Here is a 24656-nt window from a genome sequence, read left to right as displayed (position 1 = left end):
GGGTGGAACTGGAGGGTATTATGCTGAGCGAAATAAGTCAATCAGAGAAAGACATGTATCATATGACCTCACTGATATGAGGAATTCTGAATATCAGGAAACGAACTGAGGGTTGCTGGAGTGCTGGGGTGTGGGAGGGATGGGGTGCCTGGGTGATAGACATTGGGGAGGCATGTGCTATGGTGAGTGCTGTGAATTGTGTAAGACTCTAGAATCACAGACCTGTACCTCTGAAACAAATAATACATTATATGTTAAAAAAAAGAAGAAGAAGAAGATAGCGGAAGGGGAAGAATGGGAGGGGGAATCGAAAGGGGAGATGAACTATGAGAGACTATGAACTCTGAGAAACAAACTGAGGGTTCTAGAGGGGAGGAGGGTGGGGGGATGGGTTAGCCTGGTGATGGGTATTAGGGAGGGCACGTTCTGCATGGAGCACTGGGTGTTATACGCAAACAATGAATCATGGAATACTACATCAAAAACTAATGATGTAATGTATGGTGATTAACATAATAATAAATAAAATAAAATAAAGAAAAAATAATTAATAAAAATGCTTTTTTTTCCCATTCTTCTCAGCCCCTATAAACCTGGCCATCATTTGTATCCACTTTGACTCTCTTCAGAAAGAGAGAGGGGAAATAATAAAGGGAGGGCAAATAAAGATTTTGGAGATAAAACAATAATGAGGATATGTGCTTTGGAGAACTTTATGCATTTTAATTGATTATTAAATTAGTTAAGAAAAGAAAAACTCTGAAAACGAAGAGCATCATATGCTAATATTAGCCAAACAATGAAAATAACTGACATTTAACAAACAGCTACATAATCGAAGGTAGAATATGTATTTTTGGACTTTCTGAATGCATTAACAACATAATTCCTATAAGAATTTGAATTTACCTGAACGGTCCTTTTTGCAATTTTATGCTGAGATATTGAAGGGAAAGTTTTCAAAACACTAATTTAAAGATCATCCTATAACTGAAACACAGCTGTTAATGTTTGCATACTTACTTATTATTACACATCCAATTCTTCTGGGAATCCTAAAGCTAAGTGCAAGGTAAACTTTCCTGACAACTTATGGAATATATGCATAAATAATTTTATAATACAGTCTTCACCCACCCCAAGAGGAAAAAACAAAACTTAAAGTATTGCAATTGTTTAAATTAATTTTTAGTTTTTCATGGGTTTTATGCAGCAGAATTTTTCTATTTATTTTATTTTTATGAAATCATACCACCATGTTTAATCAAGTCATGTATCTACACATATATATTTGTATACACACAAAATATAATATATACAGCAGATAGGTAGGTAGGTAGATAAGTAGGTAGATAGGTACAAGTGATGGATAATTTTAAAATTTTGTTATAGAAGTGTTCTCCTGGGGTATTTCCCTTTTTTTAAGATTTAATAGATGTACTCTGCAAGTTGCAATTTTCTTTCCCAACAGAACTGGAGGTTAACAGATAGGGATTGCTTCTGTTGGTTCTTCACTGAGAGATTAAAACAAATTACAACACTAAGAACACATCTATTCAAATGCTTGGGTAATTTGCCAGATGATCAGAATATTTATGAAAATATGTGTTGGCTGTTCCTTTACAATCTAGCCAGAATCTTACCATTTCTCACAACCTCAATTATTGCAAATTTCATGGTCCATATCTCCATCAACAGTTTCTGGGATTATTTCTATAGTCTTTTAACTGGTCTATTTCTTTCTTTTTTTTTTTTTTAAGATTTTATTTATTTATCTGAGAGAGAGAGCACAAGCAGGCAAGAGGGGCAGAGGGAAGGGAGAAGCAGGCTCCCTGCTGAGCAAGGAGCCCAATGTGGAGCTGATCCCAGGACTCCGAGATCATGACCTGAGCTGAAGGCAGAGGCTTAACCAACTGAGCCATCCAGGCGCCCCTTAACTGGTCTATTTCTATCCTCACTTCCTAGTCATTATTCTCCTCAGAACATCACATTATCCCAGCTTCACAACGATAAAGGTAATTTAGATCTAAAGGCACCCCGGGCTTCCCATACCATGATCTAATTCACGTTCTTGGCCAGGCTTACGAGGCTGTCCATAATGCACCCTTTCTCTGCATCTGACCTTATCTCTGGCTAGGGACCCTTTCACTGGCTGTACTCAGCCCACTGGCCTCCTTGCAGTAGCTGCTGGGTCTTTGTGGGACATGCATCACTCAGAACCACTACATGATTCATTTCTTGCTTCCTTCAAGTCTCTGCTGAAATTTCACCCTGTCAAACTTTTGTGACCACCCCACTATAGAAGCCACCACTCTCCATATTACTTGTATCCCTGTACCCTGCTTTACATTTCTCAAGCTTGAATTTATCACTGCGGACAGTGCTTTTGGATTTATCATCTGTCTTCCCCAACTGAGTGGACGCTGCTTGAGTAGAGGGAAAGGGTCTCTTTTGTTTACTGCTCTATTCCCAGAATCAGAGTACGTTCCTGGATTTAGTGGCTTCCCCATCAATACCTGCTGAATGAAGGAGTGGATGTTAGTTATGGACACTGAACTTTATTTAGATGACAAATTATTATGCCAGCAAAATGGACAATTATTCATCCACTGCAGGAAGAAAAATGTATTTTGTATACTTAGAGATAAACTTTTCAGACTGCTTTTCTATATTATATAAGTCAATTTTAATAATGTTATGTCATAATTTTACAAAACTCAATTTTAATCTAGTTAAGAGAGAAAATTCTGCAAAAATTAAATAAAATAAATTCAACAAAATAAATGACGTGACTCTTTTTATGAATCTTTCATTAGCTAAAAAGGGAAAAGTTCTGTTCTTACAACTTTAGTGAAGATGTATAAGTGAATAATTACAAAAAGTTGATTTATATAACTAAATCATTACTTTCTTTTTTAAAAACAACTACTTTCAAAGATTATGCCATTTTGATATAATATAAAGACTATGGTTAGCACAGCACTCCCTTTTCAATTGTGTTTAAAAGTAAATAAGCGTGCCACACATTTTTCCAGATTGACACTTAGACACCAATCATTCATTGGCAGAGATGGTAAATGTGTGTAAATAAAAATAGAAATATAAAACATGTGTAAATATAAATATACATACATATATAAACTTAAAAATATAGTATATACAATATTGACTCTTCTGTACCTCAATTTTACTTTGTGAACTTAGTTAATTTAATACTTAAATTTTATGAACTGTTGATGTAGAATATTTTCTATTATTTTTTCAGTATTAAGAGAATACAGGGCGCCTGGGTGGCTCAGTTGGTTAAGCGACTGCCTTCGGCTCAGGTCATGATCCTGGAGTCCCAGGATCGAGTCCCGCATCAGGCTCCCTGCTCAGCAGGGAGTCTGCTTCTCCCTCTGACCCTCCCCTCTCTCATGCTCTCTCTATCTCATTCTCTCTCTCAAATAAATAAATAAAATCTTTAAAAAAATAAATAAAAAAATAAGAGAATACATATCTGTTCCATTTAAATTAATATTTGTAAGTCATTTAAATGTAGTTATTTTTTCTGAAAAAATAAGTAATAAGACTCTTACTGACATGTTACTGAATAGAAAAGAGAAAAACAGGCAAAACAAGAACAAACAGTAAAGAACTAAAGTTCAGAATTTGACACATAATTTTTAAACTGTACTTTGAAAATTCAACACAAATGCATAATTTTGCTGAATGAGATCATGTGGTTAAAGTAATTTCTAGAAAAGGTACAATTTATGTGCAATAGTGAAAATAAAAAGTGATAAATAATCTATATGGAAATTGTATTTCTTTTCAGAATTATTTTTATTGTCATATGTACTATTTCTGTTAAAATTCAGAGTTCCTGAGCAAATATGGAAACAGCAGCCTAATTAATGGGAATGACTGCAAAGATAGTTCTTGTAGGCTAAAATAATCACAATTATTAAATGTATAAGATATACTGTGGTTTGGGGGAAATAGAACATACTTTGCAGGAGTGGGGAAAGCAGTACTAAATTGAGTTTCACTAGTTTGCCTGCACTCCATTACTGAAAATTCCTATAATTTGCTTCACTGTTATGGAAACAATCTACACACCCCAATCATAATTTTGATTTTTCTGTTGCTCACATTTGCATACCCCTTCTTCATGCCAACCCAACGGAAGACAGACTACACTCTCGCTAATATTTTGAATTATGCTCTCCCCTTCTGCAATTCTCTTCTGTAGCAGTCTATTTAATATTACTAAATGGCTTCCCATCACAGTCAGCCTTTCCCTCCCTCCCTCCCTCCCTCCCTCTCTTTCACTCTCCATCTCTTTCCCTCTCTCTTCTTTATCCTTCCCTCCTCCCTCTTCAGCCTCTCCCCTCCTCCTTCCCTCTCTCTCTCTCATGAATATTTCTTTTCACTTATCTCATTAAAACCCCTTCAAGCCCAGTATTACCCTTGTTCATTTCTTCCATTCCTCAGTAATACAGGTTACTGACATAGGGATTCTTCCACTATGATATAAACTCTCACCAACAATATGTGAATTAGATATTTATATTCTCAGAGAAGTCATGAGAGGGGCAAGACCAACTCTGGTGGGGTTAGAGTTTACTTCTAGATTTTTTTTTTAAGATTTTATTTATTTATTTGACAGAGAGAGACACAGTGAGAGACTGAACACAAGCAGAGGGAGTGGGAGAGGGAGAAGCAGGCTTCCTGCAGAGCAGAGAGCCCAATGGGGGGCTCAATCCCAGGACCCTGGGATCCTGACCTGAGCTGAAAGATGCTTAAAGACTGAGCCACCCAGGCGCCCCTTACTTCTAGATCTTATTTTTAAGTTAATCTTTTTGTTTAAGTTTGTAACAATAAAAAATTAAATTACAGTTAAATTCTGGAAATAATTTTTTAATAATTTAATCAAATTAATAGACCTGTTTCAACAAAAAATATATATATCTGTTGAATTGCAGAATACAAGTGCCTGAAGAAGTGAATACTTGGGTTACCTGGGCTTTTTTTTTTTAATTTAAAATACTGCTAACTGAAGAAAATTAAAATTTCTGTCATTTTCAACTTTTTGTCATTTTGTTCTTTAATTAATAGCGGGTAGTCAACTGTCCAAAAACTTGTCTGTGTACCTTTTTCAATTTGATGACTCCTTCTTGTGTATCCTCATCTGTGATGATGTCAAACAAATTTCCTCCATCTCCTGGAACAATATTGTATTCAATTTCTGCGTTTTGTCCAAAATCAGGATCCACAGCTCTTATTCTTCCAATGGCTGAGCCAATAGGAGAAGACTCAGGAACTTTCAGATGGAAGATACCTGACAAGGAATGTATAATTCATATTGACAGTGGAGTTAGTAAAGAGTATAGAAAGATTACTAGGATAGAAAAACATACTATGTAGAAAGTAGATCAAATTTAGAACATAATAGTGCAAAATCAAAAGGGAGTTTGCTATCAAGTTAAGAATATGATTAGGAAAAATAACTTCACTTTTCTCTTCAATAGGTCCTGCTCTAGAATTTTAATTGGGAATCGTAAATAGTAAAGTGTGTGAAATTTATATTACTGTGAGGAAGTATTTTACATCATAACAGCCTCAAATTGTACCTACTATCGAATGGAAGGGCAGGAAAATCCATGTAATTAATTGGTACCAATAGACTAGAATCCAGGATACAAGACAGAGATAAAATGAAGATAGATGATTGATAATTAGATATTTATAGAAAGTTAAGGTTATATTTTTAATATACATATAGATGTTATATATTTTTCTTATATATATATTCCATACATTTATAGACAGTATTTACCCAGTAAGTGTAAATCATTAAGCTAAAAACAGCCTGTAAAATGATTGTGTGAGGTGCCTCGTTAGCGCAGTAGGTAGTGTGTCAGTCTCATAAAATGATTGTGTGTTTGGTTAACCAAAATTTTAATCCATAATGAATTTAAGTATATTATACTATTGACTAATATTCGACTTATGTTTAGTGTTGAGTAGATTTTTACTGGGTATCCTACAAGGTATTTTCACACACATCTAAAATCAGGATATAAAGTTCTATTTAGCTTTGCTTTTTCAAAAAAAAAAGTTATTTTTCTTTATTTTTCACCACCAGGTGGAGCACATATATTACCATGAATTTGATACTGAGTCAGAAAAACCCAGAAGAATTCCAATCTATATAAAATATACCAGAATCAGGAAAATTTGTAATATCGCTTAAAAATCAAAATAAGGAAAGGAAGACTATGGGCAGAAGTAAAAATGTGAAGGCAAAACTAAACTAAAAAATATAGTTTAAATTTTGATATCTGCTTTCCAGTTTTAATTTCTATTAATGTATTTTGGATTGTACTTTACCATGGTTAAAGCAACCAGGGTAATTAATTTGTTTAGAATTTGTAGCTACATTTAGAGAAATTAAATTAGGAAGGCCTTTAATATGTTTCTTGAATGGTAAAGTTCATTCATCAAACTACATTTCAATATTTCAGCTATTGCCTTCAAGAAATAGGAGGAAAAAATAATCAATCACGCCTTGTGGAGATCTTGCCAAATACTTTCCTTTTTATTCCCAATTATTTTATAAGTCTTGTAGCTCTTTCACGGTTTCAAAATGTGGTAATTTCATTAGACCTGGTAGCAGTTAAACCTTGTCATATATTGCTCATGTCCCCCCAATAAAAAAGATATCCGCCACTTGTTCCTATAATGTCAAAATAAGCCTTATTTACATTCACTGGACATTACCTCATTGAAACATATATTTAATCTCAAAAGAGCTAAATATTTACTTAAATTTGTTTGATTCTATGTAAAAGAGAAAGTACATTTTTGCTGTAATCCAAAAATAGTTGTTCAAATAATTTGATAATTACTTAACAGTATACCTGCTTTCAAAAGGGAATATGTCAAATCTTTCTAAAAGAACAAATTGAAAATTTAAATAAATAAACAAATCAGAACACAGGCAAATAATAATAATAATGATCCAAGTGGTAATAATGGAATGTTACGTACACATTACAAAAGAATTTTGGTTAAGGAAAACATATTAACTGATCAAGTTAGCAACTTTTCATAGGTTAGGATTATGTTTCATTAGATGTTATTCCCTAAACACTTCACACAGTGGCTGTCATCGAGAGATGCTCAAAGTTTGCAGGATTTACAGTAGAGTTTGGACTTGAGGCAACCAGAGCAAAGAGGAAGACTAAAATCATAGGTTGCAATGTGTACACATTGTCTACAAGAAAGGTAAAGACAGATATCCAAGGGGGATTTGAGTTCAAATAGACATAACTACATAAACAGAACCTAAAGTGACTTTTGCAGCTTACTTTATCTACAGAGTGTAAGTATTTCACAGTAGCCATATTAAACCCTGATCTGACTGAAGCACTTGTGAATACTAGCAAAAATGATGATGCCTGAATTCTTTTTTTTTTTTTTTAAGATTTTATTTATTTGACAGAGAGTGGGAAATAGCACAAGGAAGAAGAGTAGCAGGGGGAGAGTGCGAAGCAGGCTCCTCACTGAGCAGGGAGCCATGCCTGCTGGATCCCAGGACCCCGGGATCATAACCTGAGTGAAAGGCAGTCGTCTAACTGACTGAGCCACCTGGGCGCCCCAACGATGCCTGAATTCTTGTTTAACATGACAAGAAATTATGCAACAGTTATTTAAGGTTGTACTAAACTTCTCATAGATGTGTTTTTTTTTTTTAATTTCCTTTTTTTCTTCCTTTCTTAATGCCTATTAAGTGGAAGCATCATTCATCAAAAACATGTCCACATCCTTTGCCTCTTGTCCTGTGATTGTGATAAAGAATGTGAAGAAACACCAAAAGCTTTGAATCGATACTAGAATTAGTCATATTCCAATGTCATGGTACATCAATCAATATGTGTTAAGAAAGGCCTTGAATTGTTTTTCCTGATAAAATAGAGTAATGGAGGTCTATGTTGAATAATGTACTGTACATCTTCCTCTAACAAGATATTGAATTAGGAAACTTTAGATGAAAAAATTATTGAAAACAGAGCTGGCAGACAGAGATTTGAGAGGAATAGGCAGCTGCCATGTGCAGTGGATTTCAAATTTCCGACATGGCCAGCAGTGCAAGGTGGTGGCAATGGTGGGCACTGAGCTGGGGGAGGGTTGGATGGAATCTGTAGGACATTATGGACATCCAACTGAAAGGGCTTGTGATATTTCTGCTTACTCTCTCAGATCCATTCAATAGGAGCAGATTCAGATTACATACTCACTTTATAAGTTAGCTTTTCATTTGAGCAATTAAAAGCCAAATTAAAAGAATTAAAAATCAAGGGGGATAATCTAGTCTGGCATCATCACCAAGAGATTATGGTTAGTGTAAGTAAAAAGCTTAGCCAGAATTGAGACCCTCCAATGTGAGAAGAATTTTTAAATCTGAAAGGTAATCTGAAGGACATCAGATAATGCAGACTATAAATGAGAGCTCCCCTTTTCAGGATGATATGCTGAGATATGAGTTTTGTGTTTTATAAAAGAACGTTTTATGAAGACAGTAACAATAAATGTGAAGATAGCTATTCCTTGTAGTACTATGTCAATATACGTTAAATAACAGTTTCTTAAAAAAGTGGTCCGCATACAGTAAGCCTATGAATTTTGTAATTATCTAATGGTATTGGAAAACTTTCGATTAATTGAAATAGTAGCACTCTTCAAAAAAGACTAACTCAATAACATTCACTAACATGCCCCACCAAAATTAGGATATAGTAGAAGTGAAACAGTGATTCACCACTTACATCTTCTTTGTGTATTGAGATTTTAGTGTACATAAAACACAAATATACAGAGCACTGAATTTTCTGTTCTTTATATTGCAGACATATTTTAGTAAGGTGAAAGACACATTGATTAAGACAAGATTTCTAAATAAAATATTGTAGTTAGTAATAAGGTCTACAGAATATGGAACAAGTCAGAGGAACTATGCATTAGTCATGTCATTTTTTTTTAAGTTCTGTCGGTTTATTTCCTAGTGACTTGACATTTTATTATTTCTACAAACTCGACGCAATAAAGCTGGGGTCATTCAGATTAATTCAAAGTGGAAGTAATCATCAGCTTGCCAAAGTTGAATTGCTTTTGATGTACTAGGTAATTGCAGCGCCATCATCTTCTATGTGTCCTATTTTTGACACATATGAAACATCTTAATGGCACTTACCTGTACAACACAGATTAAGAAATAAAACAGGTGGCAAGAAATTGCTCAGAGTCGATAAGAATATTTACTTACATACTCATCAAATATACATGCTGTGTTTAAAAGAAAAAAGAAAAAACTTTCCCATGGAAAAGGAGAAAATTGCATGCAGTGAACTCAGATGGAATTACAGAGATCAAATTCTAAAACTTCTTACAGATAATGCTCCCTATTAATCCCAAAGGTAACAGTATCTATTACTCAGTTATTGGCTAAATGGGTCTCCTTTCAGGAAGTATGTTGTTTAAAAAAAATATACTTTGATTATACTTCGGTTATTAGGACTCACACTGGGTTTGTATGTGTGGCTGGGGGGCATTCACTGATACCTAAGGAAAAAGGATATACAATATGCTTTCCTTCCCCTTTTCCTTTGAAAAATTTCCAAGTACTGATGGAAATACCAAAAGAGATATATTTACTTAACAAAACATGAATTAACATATTATCATCTCCTCTGAAATAAAAGTTAAAGACCCCAAAAATATATTGAGTGAATGAAATATATAATACTGTAACAACATTCAGTAATAAGAATAGCAAGTATAAAGAAAATGGAATAATCCATTACATTTCTTTTTAAATACAATTTTATTTTATGTTTATTATAATAACTGAAGTTACTCAAAACAATATATAAGAAGTCAATGCTCAACTTCACAGAGAACTCACTGTACTATATATGAAAAGTAATAAATTTGGAGGTAATGAATGTATATTTTAAAATAGTAGAAAAACAAAAATATTGGAAGGTTTAAGTGGAAATTATTTCCAATTGATTAAGAATGTTAAACATTTTTAGGAACATAAATACATATTACCTGAGACCACATAAATAGATAATTGCTTGAAGTATTACATTTATGTTTAAACTTTAGAAAATATATATTACCATTAAACTTTTGATTCAGTGATTCAACTCATTTAATTGTTCAAATAGTGATCCCACGTGTGTGTGTTTGATTTACCATCTAATCACATAAAAATAAAATATTGCTTTACCAATTCTTTATTGTTTTAATTTCTTAAGCAAATATAAAAATAGCACACAAAATGACTTCACCTTATCTAAAGAAAATAAAAAAGGAAATGGGAGCAAACAACATTTCTGTATGAGTAAAAAGGAGCTTTATAGAAATTATTAACCGGTTATAGCCTCTTATTAGCTCTGTGACCTGGGGCAAAATATTGAAGCTTTTTTTCTAATCTGTAAAATTAGAATGATGATGATGATGATGATGATGTCACTTATAATAATTCATGAAACTCCTAAGTAGTATCTATTATACTAGTTACTCTTCAAATAGTAATTCTATAGATAATCTCCATATCTGTATTATACTATTTTCCTGTAGGATTGGCAGTAAGTAACAGGAAACTGCCTACAGAGGTATGGGGATAAAAGAAAGGGAGGTGTTAAAAGAAGTTCTGAAAAGCCATTTTCATTTTAGCTGAAACATTTTTCCCATATCTTGAAAATTGAAGGATTTAAGAAGAAAAATATCTTCGTGTCTGAAGAATGTTTTAAATGCCCTCTATTTCCCCAAAAGCCTGAAGCTGTGAGTATTTTCAGTATGTCCAAATTAAAGTAACAGAAATATAGTCCACAAGGAAAAACCATCCTGATAACAGAGTTGGATTCAAACTAGATTTTAGCCAAGCGTACTAAGCATACAGTGAATGGAATCTCTCAGTAATGACAGAGACATCCAGTCCTGTTCATTCTTAGGATGGGTCTAGGATGAACAAATTTCTAGAAGTGTCCAGTATTTGGAAGCAAGAGCTTTACTGTATTGGTCAAATTAATGTATCTTTTTACAAAGGTTATAATTCCCTGGTCTAGACTTTACTTAACCACATCCATGAAAATGAAATGCCATATACATAACTTCCAATACATTGATGGATTTGTAAATTTTATAAAATTTTATAAATTCTATATAATAATAACAATATTTCTTTTCTCAGAGATATGAGAAATTCATTCCTCCAAACTTTCTAGTTCTGAGCAGTCTTACACAACACAAAAATTCAGAGCTTGATATTGAATTGTCCTTTTTAAATTTCCTTTGGTGAGTAGATTAGTTGTTAAGCCTTCCAGTAACTCAGATTATTAATATGTGATTCAACTGCCATTTTTAGTAGCTTCCTCCATGGAATGATAAAGAAAAAACAAAAACAAAATACAAAACAAACTATATTTATTCTGATGGCATTTATTACCTAGTGAGGGAGGGATTATTAATTAAACAATCCCACAAATGAAGTAGAATTGCTAAGTCACATCAGGAAAGTCACACAATTCTATGCACTTTTAATGACATTTAAACTGAGAATCTGAGTTGAGTCAACTAGATGATGTTGCATCTGTGAGGTCAGCTGGTAGAAAACTTTCCAAATAGTAGAAATTATATGACAAAGCCAAAAATTATCATAATCGTCTACCTTCCTATTTTGTCTGTTCAATTACCGCCACTATGACTGATTTTATGTAACATAAATATATATTTATATAGAGAGACAGTAAATATCAACTTTAATATCAAATATAAATAACTTTAATGTTAGTTAATATCATTATATTGAACTCTCTACATCCAGTAACTCATTATCATTTTTCTGTTGCTTTTTTTTTCCTCATCCAACTGAAACACATTTTGTCATTTCAATAATCATATTAACCAATCAAGTGCACCTCTGATCTAAAGTCCTTTATTTGGTCTGCCCATTTCACTCCACCTGGTTTCACTGCCTGAATGTCATTCAAATGGAGACAATATCAGGTTAACAAATAAGCTTTAAAAAAAAAGATTTTATTTATTTATTTGAGAGAGAGAACAAGCAGGGATGGGGGAGCGGTAAAGAGAGAGGAAGAAGCAGACTCCCCACCAAGCAGGGAGCTGCATGAAGGGCTGGATCCCAGGGCCCAGATGCAGGGCTAGCTCCATCCCAGGACCCTGGGATCATGACCTGAGCTGAAGGCAGATACTTACTGACTGAGCCACCCAGGTCCCCCAACAAATAAGCTCTTTTAAAATGCAAATAATTCAAATTATTCTCAATTTCAGCTACATTGATAAATGCAAATCCCAATTAAGGGTCAATTGGGGTTAGATAGACTTGGGGAAAGTTTGCTTTTTCCATGCTTAGAGAGTAAAATCACTGAAGACATAGAGAAAAGAGCAGTGTGGCTCTAAAATTAAAATTCTGCTTCTGCACCTAAGAAAGGAAGGGGCATTTATTACATCTCTTTCTGTATTTCCAATAATACCTTCCTTATTACATAGCTCCCAGCTTTCAAGTATAAAATTTTTCAAGTACAAATTATTATCTTTAATACTATAGTTCTGCTAATTTATAGATCCTATAAACACATATCTGTATTTCCCTGCAAAACTAATTGCTCTTTATAACATGATTTTTTCCAAGAAATTGCATTGGAAATCCCAAAAAAACTAATTCCAAATGAACTATGAAACATAATCCACTTGTATTACTCAATGATTGCCAGAATCAGAAGTGTTTCTGATCCTCAAAAAATATGTATTTTTAATGTATGTGATCTATATAACCACTACCTGCATTACATAATAGTAAGCATGATGGAGATCTTGGCAAGCGTTCACAACATTTCAAGTCCATCAGTAACATTCCATTGTTCATTCATTTTATGGAGTACATTTAATATTCCCTTAAAACCTCCATTAAATATGTAAACCTTTCTTTTGTCTTTGTCCGTGTAATTTCTGATCCATCTAACAAAATATGGTTATGCAGATAATTCTCAGTGATACTGGCCACTAGTTTCACAAAAATATGCAACACTGGAATTTTTATTAGAAATTATAAATAAACTTGACACCTTATAAACTAAGCTCCTGAAAAATGTCTGGAATTTAAATTCTCTTGGGAATATTTATTTACCCAAATGTTTGATTTCTCACAGAGTTTTTTTGGAAAGGTTATGAAGGTAGTCTGGAAATGTGAAATTTGATAATAGTTTCTTCCTATCTAACATTTTGATTTCTTTTAGCCAAAACAAATTCTTTCAATAGCATCCAATTCACTGACCTGCAAATATGATTTCTGAATATTCTTCATATATTCATACATCATACATGTAGACAACTGTTTAAATTTTCTGTCATTGCTGTACTTATTTTGCTGCTTATGCCTAAATTGTCTCACTGGTCTGCTACTCCTCTTCTTTCTGTGTATAATTTTTTTTTTCCTGTGTATAAATTCTATTCCTCATTCTCTCAAGGGCAGCTTAAAGCCATTTTTGATGAAAAATATTATTGTCTTTGCACTTCCATTTTTTCTTCACAATTCTATGCATATAATCCTTTAAATAACACATTATGTTTTTGTACCATCTAAATATTTTGGTACACATTTGCTCTCCACTCTTACTACATTAACTTATTCTCCCCATTATACACAGAGCTGCTTGAGGGAAGACATTAAATTTTAAATTTTTTTTTATACAGACAAAAAAAGATATAGCCTTTTTTGCATATACACTTCAATAAAACTAACAATGAAACATTATTCATTGAATGCTATAATTTATTGTGTCTTATATCTGTTAATAAACTAGATTTCTTATGTACAAAATGTATTGTGTCCATGGTTATTGCTTATATTCTGTTGAACTCTCATAAAGAAATACTGAAGTTCAATTTCCTGCCTAAATAAATGCTAAGACCAATAATAACACAAATATGAAATACAGAAATTTAAACCATGTGAAATAGATGTTGAATTTAGGATGTTTCACATTGAGGATTAAAAATGATCACCATGGTCAGAAATCTGTTTATTAAAGGTTTGAGGTCATTGTATTTCAGTTTCTCCTTATAGCATTATTCATTCTCATTCTTGAAATTTCTTATATTCAAAATTTAAAGTTATTTCTTCTTGAAACTTACTATTTTTTTCCATACCTCAGACCTCATTAATTACTTCTATATTTACATCTTCTAAAAATGTTTCTCTGAGGAGTGCCTGGGTGGCTCAGTCAGTTAAGCGTCTGCTAGGCTCAGGTCATGATCCCAGGGTCCTGGGATCAGAGCCCTCCATTGGGCTCCTTGTTCAGCAGGGGTCTTCTTCTCCCTCTCCCTTTCACTCTCCCTCTCCCTGTGTGTGCATGCTCTCTCTAATAAATAAATCAATCTTTAAAAAAAAAATGTTTCTCACCCCCCCCCTTCTGTAATCCTCAGTTTATTTCCTGGAGGGAGATGGGGGGATGGGACAACCAGGTGATGGGTTTTAAAGAGGGTACGTGTTGGTATGAGCCCTGGGTGTTATATGCAACTAATGAATCATTGAACACTACATCATCAAAAACTAATGATGTACTATATGTGGGCTAACCGAACATAATAACTTAAAAAAAATGCTTCTCTGACTCTGACTTCGGGTGTCCCTATATTTCAACCATTTTCTGTTCATCTCCACTCAATTTCAGCATATTATCAGATAAACCATTTTCCTACTTAAATCATGTCTTCACATGCTCTTTATCTTATTTATCCTCTGACTCCAATAGGACACAGTCTTTTCCATTCCTGCTACTGAAATCTCTCTCAGTTCTGCCTTTACTTATCTATTCCAAACAACTTTCCTGGGTTTGCTCCACACCTAGTCTCTTCTTCAGTCTTCACCAGGTTATCAAAGTTATTTTTCTAACATGTTGATATCTGCTTTGCCCCCAACTGAAAAGAACCCACAGACATACATACATAGGTTTGCATTTCTGGGTTGTGCAGTCTCAAATTCCTCTCCTTCTAATCTGTTAAATTCTTATGCTACATTTCTTCTCAAATGTTATTTTATTCATAAATATTTTCCCAGTAATTCCAGTTAGATTAATTTACCATATCCTAGTCATGCCAATAATTAGTCTGATCATGTTCCTATTTGCGAGTTTCATTGTGGTTTTATTTATACCTCGAGATATTTGTCTTATAGAGTTCATTGTTTGCTGAAAAAAGTAAAGATATCTTATTCAATTCTTATCTCTTAAGAATCAAGAAAGAGTGTATGTAAATATGTGTGTGTATTTATATATATGATTATATAAAAGTTGCAAGAATTTTATTTTGGCTATTAATGTGATTTTCATAGACTGTAAAAATAACAAAGTTAAGCTTTTTAAAAAAACTGGGGAAATGATATTAATAATCAGAGCATATATACTTTATTTGGGTAAAGAGTTTTAAGATAGCATTATCATAAAAAAAAAAAAAAGATAGCATTATCATTATAATGCACTTATATCATGAATACCTTTACTGTAAAATCATTTAGGAACAAGTCAGTGTATATCAGGCTAGATAAGAATCAACCTATCCTATAAAGGCAGCCAACGGTCCTCTGAATATTTTAATAGCATAAGACTAAGACTTCACATGAAAAAGAATTTCTTTTTTACTTGTCCATAAAAGAGAGTTGTAATAATTTGTTAAGTATTAAGCAACTAGAGACTTCATAGATTAGTTCAATCCTGCAACTGTGTTTTTTCCAGGCTAAAGTAAAATGAAATTAGAATATTGTATTTAAATCAAAATAGTCATTGCAAATGTCCATGGGTAAAGATAATACTATTTTGGTGATAGTATTATTTTATAGTCACTTCCTAAATATTTCTATGGAGTTAGAAATTTTGAAATTGATTTTTTTTGTGTGTATAAAGAGTATACAATCAGTCCTAAGATTTTTTTTTTTTCTGGTGGTAAATTCAACTACAAATGTAGACATGAGCTATTTCTTGAGCTACTTCTTTCTTCAATCCATGTTTGACCATACATTAATTGGAAATTCTGATAAAGGGGAAGCAAAAGACACAAAGAAATGATATAAAAAGGGCCTATGATATTCTCTAGTTGTAGAGATAGATACAAAGGAGAAATGGGGATAAGGCCGAAAAGAGGGAGGAAAGAAAAGGTGGGAAGGAAGAGAGAAGAAAGAAAATTACTGTTGGATACTTCAATTGTATTATTTTACTTAATCCTCCCAGAAGTGCTGTATGTTATTATTAAGATGTCTATTTAATTTACTAGCCAAACAGAGCCTCTTTTGAGAGTAAAAGGAATCACTATTTGTAATTAATTTGGGACCACAAGTGAAAACTGCAACTGTCTCAAGCAAACCAGGATATGCGGTCCCCCTATTTATTATCTTAATTTGATGTTGTAAAAACATGAGACAGAGAGAGTTTATTTAGCTTATTCAGGCCCCAGTGAGTTAATGGTAAAGCTGAGCTTTCCATCAGTCCTTTTTCCAAAGCCTAGGATCTCTCTGTTCTACAAAAAACATTAAAAACACTCACAATCTTGGAGAGAATGTCTTTTCAGTTTGATTAGCGGAGAAGTAGATTGAATGTCCCATGTTCACGTTCACGGCTCCCACTCTTACCTAACGGTTCTGGTGTAGGAAGCAATAAGCTATATTTTCATAAATGTGCATATTTAAAAATCACAGCTCTAATATGTTCCCCAATTATTTTCTGCTCTATCACACATGTATCTACAAAATACCTGGCTCAGCGTTTACTATCTCTTTTTCTTTCACTTTCCTCTTCTAAATGTGTATAAATAAACAACACCTATTTATAAGGATTAAAGAAGTTAACCTGCAGTTTTAATGGGGCCTTTATATGGTACATGTGCAATAAGTATTAGCTGTTGTCCTCACTAAAATCATTACCATATTCTGTAAAGAGTAGTGCAATTGTACCACCTGGAAAAAAATCTTGGAGCCTGATAATGCAGTCCTAGCAGGAAAATGCAGAAAAGCAAACTGAGGACATGTGAATTGAAGATTGAATGAGTAAGAGGTATGTGTGCATTGCAGCCAGAGACCTAGAGGTTTATTATTATTTAAATCTGATAAATTATGTTGCTGGCATCTACTTACTTGCTCTGACTGACAGGAAATTGTCACAAAATAAGTTTTTTTTCCTCTAATTTTTTGCAGAAAGGCTGAGAGGTGGAGGTGGGAAAACTTTCTCATTACCTTACTTGTCTGTTTAGGAACCTATGAGTTTTATTACACCATAGGTAAAGTCTCACACTTGAATTGTTGATTACATGATGCCAAAATAAGATAAAATCTTAACACACACACACACACACACACACACACAAACCTTCACCTGTTTTCAATTAAGCCTAAACTTATATTTACAGTCAAAACTTCTGTACTAAGTAATATATTATTATGGTGTTAACCTTGAGGACCAAACTAACACACACCACCCTCCCAATCTCAAATATTTCAGTGAGGCTGAAGAAGTTATCCTCAGCAAAGTGGTGGATTTCACTCAAGACCCATTATTCCAGTCATGCTTCTTCTAGTATTTTTTTCAGAGTACTTGTCAGCATTTTCTCTTTTCCATCCCGGCCCTTAAGATAACAGATTGAAGATAGTGCTAAAAGCAGAAATTTGGTCTTTGTTGCACCCTCAGAGACATGATTTAGGAACATGCTGGGGTGTTACCAGTTATTTGCACTTGACCTGTGGGTAGGAAGTAGGCCAGTAGTGAGAGTCTCCAAGGAAGGTGGGATATGAGAGTTCTATACAATTCACATCCTGACAGTAACAGACAGAAGTTGTGAAAAAGACTGAAGTGATCCTGACCGTGTTTCCACGTTCAGACACATATTGGCCTTTTTTGCACTCAAAGGTCAGGACATATTTCTCCATGATGTTATTTAAGGATTCTGAGACTATATATATAAAATAATACATTTTAATTAAACACATCAATATTTTACACTAAATATATATATATAGTTACAAGCATTTATTTATTTGATGATTCAATAATTAACCTGGACATTCTGTAGTCTTTCTATATCATGACTGTATAATACAAAAAAATATATAAATGCATATACATATATTTTATGCATGTAGTCTTTGGTAGTTTGTGTAAACAAGATCAAACATTGTTCACTATGCAGTAGACATTCTGGCTGATGTATTTAATGCTTTAATTTTATTTTTATTGTGCAAATAATGTATTATTTGCACAATAATTACCATATAGGACATACAGTTGTATCCATATTATATAGTTTGTTAATTTAATGAATAAGACACTCGTAAATATTAGATTTTACCCCAGGAAAAGTTGTTATTGTCCTGAAGTTAACATAAACCTAAGTAAAACTAAAGTTCTCTTACTCTCTTATATTGTAAAAGGAAAAAAAAAAAAAAACCTTCTTTACATGTCCTATAAATGAAGTATTTCTTTTCATCCGATGTTGTACAAGGAGTGCTTTCTTTCATTTAAGTTGTTCTTGTATTCATTACAAAATTATTATACAGAAGATAGAGACCAAGTGGGAGAAGCATGGATATTTTGCCTAATGTGAATTAACCGCATCACTTAATTGATTTGATCTCATAATGCATTATTTAGGTCAGCTTGTTAGATGGTTTTGTCATTTAAAATTCAAGTAATGGAAACCATCAGCATTTTTCTGTAGATTATTTTAACAGATGGAGATCCTCTGCAGATAACCTTGATTATGGTAGATGGTAGTTTTAGAAGTATATGGAAAAGATTTTGCAAAGAAAATATTTTGTCTTTATAGGACTACAGGTACAGCTCTTCTAACGTGGTGGATATTATTTCAATTTCTCTATTTGTTTGTGGACAGTTTTATGGGTTATCTCTAGGACAGTTTAGGCTAAACACAGGCATCAAAAGCAAATTGCCTTTGCAGGGATAGGGACAAAGAGAGACCTGAAGTCACTACGTAAGATTAGGCTTGGTTCTCTCACCCAGTGGCCACATGATCTTGGACAAGTTTTTAACTTTTAAAAACTTTACTTCTATCATTAACTTTTCTTAATAATATGCCTTGCTACTTTATTTCTAAAATTGAGAAAATAGTATACAGTCATTAAAGTAAGAGGGGAATATATATGCAAATCACTTGGCATAATACATGACACATAGTAACTTACTAGTCAATATCATTGTCACCATCATCATACTGGCAGGAAGTTCTGATGTCTCAGGAACCATCTATTTTGCAACAATAAAACAGTAAACTGCTTACACATGCATGATACGAATGCAAGTGCCATTCAATTTTCTTTTTTAGTCTCTTAAAGTATTTAGAGAAGGCAATGGATGGAAATGGGTACTTAACAGTGTCACATATGCATATGTACACACACAAAGCCAAAATGAATTATGATTAGTAAATTTTAAGAAATTACCTTGTGCATTTTTAAGCAATGAGAAATTGGAGCTCATGAAATTCATCTGAAGGAAGTTTTCTGTTTTTGTTTTGTTTTCTTTTCAGAATAATCGCTTAATAGGCATGAGCAAATACAGTTAGTTGTGCAGATTCTCTTATAAGTTATTTATGTATAGAATATGTATATATATTTTACCTTTACATTGAAAAGACCATCATTTCAGTTTGTAATGTTATGTCACGTTTGCAGTTTAACTGCTTCACGTGAGAAATATTCTTGCAAAAAGTGCATTGACTTCTAAAGAAATGGCTTTTCTGTTTATAAATATATTCTGTCTTTTCCTCTGAAGGATGCAATTCAAAATGACAATACAGTAAAAAGGGCTTGACACAATAGCATATGAAATTGCAAGGGGATTAATTTCTTATTCATGCAAAAATGTGAAAATCCTCTCCTTTCTCATGATTCAAAAAACTCTCTCACCTGTTATACTTTCAGACTATAGTTCAAAAATGCATGTAATACAAGTAGAAAATAATTTGATCATGGTGAGCTGCTCGGTATATTTCTTTTGCCCTCTCGTTTCTCTGTTTATGAATGCTGACAATTCAACATATGTTATGTGACTTTGCAGGTGTTCAAAAAAGTATGGTTTTAGAGTGGCAGGTAAAAGAAAAAGAGTAAGTTTTCATTTTAATATTATGTTAAACTAGAAGGAATTGAACTTGGGCACACACACACACAAAAAAATCGTTACTTCAGTTTGCTGATTTCAAGCAAGTTATTTAACCTCTCTAAGCCTCAGTTTTCTTAACAGTAAAATGTGGAAAATAAAGAAATCAGAGTGTCGTGGTCAATAGGGAATAAGAGAATGATAAAGTTGCTGACACAGCGTGGAAATGTTCCAGAAGTCCCAGTGAGCTTATCTCCCACATTCTTTCCTCGTGGTTCTCATTTAGTTACCCTCACACCTACATATTCAACCTTGAATAATCCCAGATAAGCCTATTGCTTTATCCAGATTCTCTTTTCACTAGGTAAGATCAAGAGATGATCTTCGTATCTCAACAGGAACTGAGCACACCATCTTGTCTTTCTATGTATAATCTAGCCTCTTTCTCATGGAGATATTTTCATTTCCCTGTACCCCAGACTATCTGTCTGGATCTCTGCCCAATTTTTACCAAGCACTTTATCTATACCAGCAGAAATTGTATCCTTCCGCTGGCTGGGTTTTTTATCCCTCATCCGAAAAGCCTCACTATCATCCTTGGAATAAGAATATTGGCACAAAGTAGGAATATCTCTGTTATTTCCTATACCTTAGACTAACATATCTTATATGCTCAAAATGCAGAACAGGACCCATGTTCCCAGTGACATCTTTTATATAAAAGTAGAGTAGTCTCCCAAACTATCCTCCTCACTTGGCTATTAGAGCTTGTCACACATAAGAAGTAAAAAATAAAGAAATAAAAGGAATAAAAATAAAAATAAAAATAATCAGTACTTTTTGAGTTGGGAACATAACCTCAAATGTTAGAGAATCAAATGCACTATTTCTTTCTTCTCTTTTAATATTTACTTATCTTTTATCTGTTTCCCTTAATAGCCAAGTAAGAAGTGTTGCCATAAGACTCTCTGTTATTAATTATAGCATATTTGTACTAGTCATTTGTTACATATATTTTAAAGTATGATGACTTCTAATTGCTCCTCATAACATTTGGCCATTTGACTTTCTGATCACTAAGTAAAATATTTCCATAAGAAAATACATGTTGATGATTTTAGGAGAAAATGATAAAGTAGTAAAATATGAAAAACCATAGATTTAAAGGAATAAAATATCCAGTTAGCTAAATATCCTCAGTGTTTTATACTTTAGTAGATGAACTCAAAGTCTCCTACTGAGATTGAAAAGAGGAAAATCATTTTGTTTTGGTTCTCTTATGTAACCAGTGATAGAGACTTTCAGTTTCTGTATTCTAAGTCTTAGGAACACTGAACTAATCGTTGAAAATGTACCAGAAATTGAACAGGTACTGATTGGTGTTCAATGTGATACTGCAAAAGAAAACTAGATGTAACACAAGTGAAAAGTATTCATTTTCAGTAAGAAGCACAGAGTTACAGAGAAAATACAGGTGTGAACCTTTCTATTATCATAGAAACTGTAACAATTTTCACCTATTGCAAAACTAAAATAAAGTAAGACCAAAGTAATGTAAATAGCATCACTGTATTATCATCTGATACTTACATGGAAGGAAATGGAAATGATTCTACACATACAATAGCTAAAGAAAAGGCAGAGAATTCTTATGCTAATTGCATGATAGAGCAAATAATATGGTGTCATATGTGTCATAAGTATGAGTCTAAAGTTACAGTGGAATTTTCATAAGTATATTACTTATGAAATGAAAAATTAGAGCAAGATTCCAACCTATTGTGAATATTTTACTTGAATAGAAATCAGTAACATAAGACTCATTGTTCAATTACTGACTTGTATTATTTTATATTAAAGTCGTACTGAGCATGATTCCAATGGAAAATGAAACTCTTAAGTCTTTTAATTTTTATCTATTGGTTTCTGCTTCCTAAAGACCAGAAGTGTCTGAAAAATTATTATAATTTCTGTAATATTCAATGAAATGTAAGAATTTTTTTTAAGCTGTGCTAATTTAAACTCAACAGGAAAGAACATACTTTTGGGGAATCGAGGTGGATTGTCATTGACATCGGTGAGGGTGATGTTGACAATTGTCGTTCCAGCTAACCCTCCTAGTTGTCCGCCCATATCCTTGGCTTGGATGAGAACTTGGTATTGTTCTTTGACTTCCCTGTCCATGTTTGGCAAAGCTGTTCTAATAACACCTTAAGGGAAAAAAATAATAAAAGTTAAATATTACAAACATTGTGCTTTCTGAGTTCAGATAGTCTGCAACAAGAAAATGATTCTATCTAGATTCACTAGCAAAGACATGCTAACAAAATTATGCATCTTTTAAAAAGCGAAACACTCAAAATGTCCAATGGTTAGGATACAATTAAACATATTGTGGGAACAGCCATACAGTGAAAAATGCTGTGTAGCATTGTGGAATATGGTCAAAAAACAATGTGTCAGCTCTAAAAGACGTTCATCATTCATTAAGTCAGCCAAGTCAGACATGACTTACACAGAATGATTCTATCTTTAAAAGGCAATGAAATTGTTAAACAACATAGATTAAATATACATTAAAAAGTTAAGTGGTTACACTGAGTGTGAGGTTTCTAAAGAATGCTATTTTCTTCTCCATTCTTATTTTTATTTTCTAAAATACATTTATTACTTAACTTTTCAAACACACAAAATATCTCCTCCATGCATTTTATTTCATCTCTCAGGATGCCTCTTAATTATTTTAGGCACAGATTTTTCACTTAGATCTCATTAAGCTTTGCCACTGCAGAGACCTTGTCTCTCTTGTCACCAAGTTACTCCAGCATCTAGGTCAGTGTCTGCCATTTAGAAGGAACTCAATAAGAATGCGTTGACCAACTGACTAGTTGAATGACTGGCTGAATGAATGAATGAATGAATGAGTATATAAATAATTAAGTTTACAATCATGAATCATGCAGTATATATGCATATTGAAATATCCTACTCATTTTCTGCTCTTGTGTCCAAGTATAGAACTAATTTATATTTATTCATAGTGAAATAACTAAGACCGTCTGGATTTGTTGCAAATAAAATAATGAATAAATTTTATTCCCGATTCCAGCCTATAAAGCCAATGGTTTTAGGGAGAGATTGCAGAGCATTTGTCTTAAACCCATGTATCTTTGATAGTCCTGTTTCTTAAATAAAGTAGCATATATGAATAACAAATATAATATTGAGCACCAACACAAAGTATAGCATCCAAATCATAAACTGAATACACATCTGCATTTTATCTGTACTTTCCACTATTGACTTACCAAATGCTGTTCTGTTGCTAATTTAGATTTAACTACAATCTAGGATTTCTTCTGACCCTCGGCAGGAAATGGTTGCAAAAAAGACAAGCTCCACTTTTTTGCTACTGCTGTTTATTCATGCATTGGTACTAACACTCTTTTATTTCAGTCTGTTTTTCCTCTCTTCAGCTCAGATCCTTGATGTTTCAGTTCCAAGTCTCTTAACTAAGATTCTTCATCTCTGCCATCTCTGTGACTTGGTCCCACGGCTTAAGTTACATGACTTCTGCCTGCCTTAGAATGTTCATATTTTCTAGAGAAATGCCTGGGCTTAATTCATATGCATGCTCTACTACCCTTTTGCTGACCAGATCTATATTTACTTAGTTCATTTCCAATACAAAAATTATATACATGTATATATTTATACTTATAATTATATGCATTTATATATAATTTTTGCTTTACTCATTTCACTTCAAATATGAAAGTGTATAAATATAATTTTTATACTTTATATCATATATATTATATATATTGTATATACATACATTAAGATGCTATGAAAAAGAGGGCGCCTGGGTGGCTCAGTTGGTTAAGCGACTGCCTTCGGCTCAGGTCATGATCTTGGAGTCCCAGGATCGAGTCCCACATCGGGCTCCCTGCTCAGCAGGGAGTCTGCTTCTCCCTCTGACCCTCCCCCCATCTCATGTGCTCTCTCTCTCTTTCTCATTCTCTCTCTCAAATAAATAAATAAAATCTCTAAAAAAAAAAATTAAAAAAAAAGATGCTATGAAAAAGAGAACGCATAGGCATTATCACACTTATTTAAGACTAGTTTTTGTTGTTGCTTTTTTTTTTTTTTTTCCGGTAAGTTGTTACAGTTATCATCACGACATCAAACTGCCCTGCCTTCCTGTTCCATCCTGTGTCTGATAGGTGACCTATCTGCTGCTTCTGGCCCTCCTTTAGTGTCATGCAGCTTGACTGGAAGTCATCTGTTAGAATTCAGAGAGAGGAAAGGGTTGCAAATGTAGTTCCAAAGAAAACCACTGATGACCATGATGTGCTTCCCCTCCCCCACTACCATTTCTATTCAAGAGCCACTGCCTCAGACAAATGAAATATGATATTTGCAGATTTTTTTTTCAGAGTAGAATCTGGGAAATCAGGCAGACTACAAAATTCAAATGTGAGA

The 24656-nt window shown here is 33.3% G+C and overlaps 1 protein-coding gene across 1 annotated transcript in view; it reads right to left on the bottom strand.

Moving 5' to 3' along the window:
- CDH12 (cadherin 12) overlaps positions 1-24656 on the bottom strand; it is a 992169-nt gene that overhangs the window by 55865 nt on the left and 911648 nt on the right. Inside the window, exons 6-7 of the mRNA XM_064596829.1 lie at positions 22214-22381; positions 5136-5323 (exon numbers count right to left, since the gene is read on the bottom strand). Coding sequence (XP_064452899.1) covers positions 5136-5323; positions 22214-22381 — 356 coding nt within the window. The remainder of the gene's footprint in view (positions 1-5135; positions 5324-22213; positions 22382-24656) is intronic.

This window comes from Mirounga angustirostris, unplaced genomic scaffold (genome assembly GCF_029215605.1).
Source record: "Mirounga angustirostris isolate CCGP_5_RB_7025 unplaced genomic scaffold, mMirAng1.0.hap1 SCAF_7, whole genome shotgun sequence".
Classification (NCBI taxonomy): domain Eukaryota; kingdom Metazoa; phylum Chordata; class Mammalia; order Carnivora; family Phocidae; genus Mirounga; species Mirounga angustirostris.
The sequence above is the reverse complement of the archived record's forward strand: the minus strand, read 5'-3'. Positions and strand labels throughout refer to the sequence as shown.